Source organism: Fragaria vesca, linkage group LG3 (assembly GCF_000184155.1).
Source record: "Fragaria vesca subsp. vesca linkage group LG3, FraVesHawaii_1.0, whole genome shotgun sequence".
In the NCBI taxonomy this organism is placed as follows: Eukaryota; Viridiplantae; Streptophyta; class Magnoliopsida; order Rosales; family Rosaceae; genus Fragaria; species Fragaria vesca.
Window position 1 is genome coordinate 1,510,592 of NC_020493.1, and position 3,069 is coordinate 1,513,660.

Sequence of the window (3,069 nt, forward strand, 5' to 3'; positions counted from 1 at the left end):
CTTGTATATATGAACACAACCGGATAGAATTCAGTCCGTCCATTTGTTTTTCGAGTTTGAGGGTCTTAACGATTACCAAATTAGCTGAAATTTTACAGAGATGATCCACACAATATTATCTAGATACTAGACGGTGGAGATGAGATCGAAAAGTGGTGAAAAAATGAAAATCTGCACCAAAACTTTGATGCGGACGTCCGCAGCTGAGAATTTCATTATATATATATATATATATTATTCGACGATCCGACTCTAAGCAGATGAAGGTTCACGTTGTCAATTCTGCAATCCTCATATCTGCTTGCAACTAATTCTATAAGACATTTAAATTCTGAACAACAAAAATATAATATATGCGTACCGTAGATACATGCATGTTGTGGGAGACTGGTTTGGATCTTCTCGATTTTTTATTGTATCACCTTAGTTGTAATTCAAAATTTTATTTTAAAGGAAGAAAGAATTATACATTTATTTTAAAGTAAATTACTATATAGTTCTTGTGGTTTGAAGTCGATATCTGTTTAGTTTTTATAGTTTTATTTTAATCTGAATAGTCCTTAAAGTCACGATTTTTTATTCAAATAGTCCTTGTGGTTTTATTTTAATCTGAATAGTCCTTAAAGTCACAATTTTTCATCCAAATAGTCTTTCCGATAATTTTCTCAGTTAAAGACCACGTCAGCGATTTAACTGAGAAAATTAACGGAATGACTATTTGAATGAAAAATCGTGACTTTAAAGACTATTCAGATTAAAATAAAACCATAAGGACTAAACAGATGTCGACTATAAATCACAAGGACTAAACAAATTTTAATTCTTTATTTTATTTTATTCGATTACAGGACTTGTTATTTCTTTCTGTATTATTTGTACTTCTTTATCACAGTTTGAGTCTAATTAGTTAAGTCTCATTTTAGGTTTTCTCGAAGTTTCATCTGAGTTAATTCGAAAGAAGGGTTCCTTCGAAAGAATTAAGTCTCATCTAAGTTTCTTCACGTACTGGCCTTCTCAAACATAAGACACTTGTCTTGCATGCACCCTAAGCTCGCTATTCTTTCACGAATAGTTAGTGAACTAGTGAAAGTGATAAACTCAGAATGCATATATATCCTCCATATATATCTCAAGCCTCAACCATGAATTGAAAAACATATTTTTTGGTACACGTATGTACAATTTCTCTGCTAAACAAATGACAATTAAAGGTGCTCGAAAACTGAAAGAACCACACCTGGCATGGAAAACTCAATTAAAGAGCCTGCAACGAAGGAGATGTGTCAACAACAGAGATATTATAACTAGTACATGATACAATAACAGGACTTCCTAGTCGGTCGAAGCACACTATAAAATTATACTAGCACAGAGGAAACCTAACGTAGTATTCTCCTACACATTTCTCCTATCCCAGCTAGATAAGCCTTCCATAATAGAAAGTAGTGAAAATGAAATTCAAGGGTTTCATTTTGCTAGGGCTTCTGTTTGCAGTAGTTCTCATCTCTTCCATTGACGCAGCTGCTGAGACAACCAAACATGAGAATAAAGGTAACTCTAATAGACAATTGTGCTCCCTTAATTTTCTTCATGGAATTATGTCACCTAGCTAATTAGCTTCGATTATTAGTGGATGCCAGGGTAGGTGAAAAAGAAACGAAACCGAACACAATAGAGGATTCAAAGCCGGTCGAAATTGGCCGATGCGGTTGTTGCTGTCGTCATAACTTGTGGGGATGCGGTTTGCACTGTTGTGACGGTAGAGGACCTGGCACTGGCTGTCCAAACCGGCCACCTAATGCAGCCACCACTACAGGTGTCGGAGGCGGTATTCCGGGTGTTGGAGGAGGCAGTCCGAGTGTAGGAGTAGGTGAAAAAGAAACGAAACCAAACCCAGTAGAGGATTCAAAGCCGGTCGACATTGGCCGATGCGGGTGTTGCTGTCGTCATAATTTGTGGGGATGCGGTTTGCACTGTTGTGACGGTAGAGGACCTGGCACTGGCTGTAATGTAGCCAGGACTACAGGTGTTGGCGGCATTCCAGATCTTGGGGTCGGCATTCCGGGTGTTGGAGGCGGCATTCCAGGTGTCGGAGGAGGCATTCCGGGTGTCGGAGGAGGCGGCATTCCGGGTGTCGGAGGAGGCGGCATTCCGGGTGTGGGAGGAGGCATTCCGGGTGTCGGAGGAGGCGGCATTCCGGGTGTTGGAGGCGGCATTCCGGGGGTTGGAGGAGGCAGTCCGGGGGTTGGCGGCGGCATTCCAGGCATAGGAGGCAGTGCTCCAGGGGCTGGTGGAGGAGAAGGAGGCAGCAGGCCAAGCATGCCCGGCCCTGGAGGAATTGGAGGTGGCGGACAAAACTGAAGCCGGCCGGACCGCTTCTTTATGAAGATTTAGATGTATGTCTTATATAGAAATTACACTATGTACAAAAATAAATCTTTCCACGATAGACTAGGAGAGGAAATATGAGTAAAACTACATATATATGCGTAGATGCTCCACAATGACGAGAGCTTGAGAAACAGAGATCGAGTCCAGTGCTCCATGTAGTAGGATTAATTTCCATGTCATGTACTATTGGTTTTATATGAAGTTAGCACTTTCATACGTTTCTAATTTCATCATATTGTCAAAACTAGTGTTCGTGTGTTTTGAGTTGTGACAGAGAATTATTCTAAACAAAAGGAATGTCTTGCATATATAGAATATTAATGTTCTTTTACTTATTTCACTCCGGAATATGCACATTTAACGTTTTTCTTTGGAAGATTTAATTCAATTTTTTTTTTTCGATGAATAAAAAAACTTCGTTCTCATGAAGATCAAGAATGATTAAGATGAGAGCAAAGTTAATCTCACGTCTTTTTCATGTGTGCATGTCCAAAACCTATGCAGTGCGTGGTTTACTGCTTTTTGAAATCGCTAATTGACTAGCTTACTATGAATTGTTTTTCAGAAATCTACTTATGTCTTTTTTCTTTTCTGATGTATTGAAGTATCTCGACCGTGAAACCCGAATAAGTATGAGCATCTTTAACAATGTTAACCATTTTTTAAATTAAATTTTAG

The 3,069-nt window shown here is 39.1% G+C and overlaps 1 protein-coding gene across 1 annotated transcript in view; it reads left to right on the forward strand.

Moving 5' to 3' along the window:
• The window catches only part of LOC101295500, a 3,876-nt gene extending 1,515 nt beyond the window's left edge, over positions 1–2,361 (forward strand). The window contains exon 3 of the mRNA XM_004295293.1: positions 1,766–2,361. Coding sequence (XP_004295341.1) covers positions 1,766–2,361 — 596 coding nt within the window. The remainder of the gene's footprint in view (positions 1–1,765) is intronic.
• Positions 2,362–3,069: the final 708 nt, after the last annotated feature.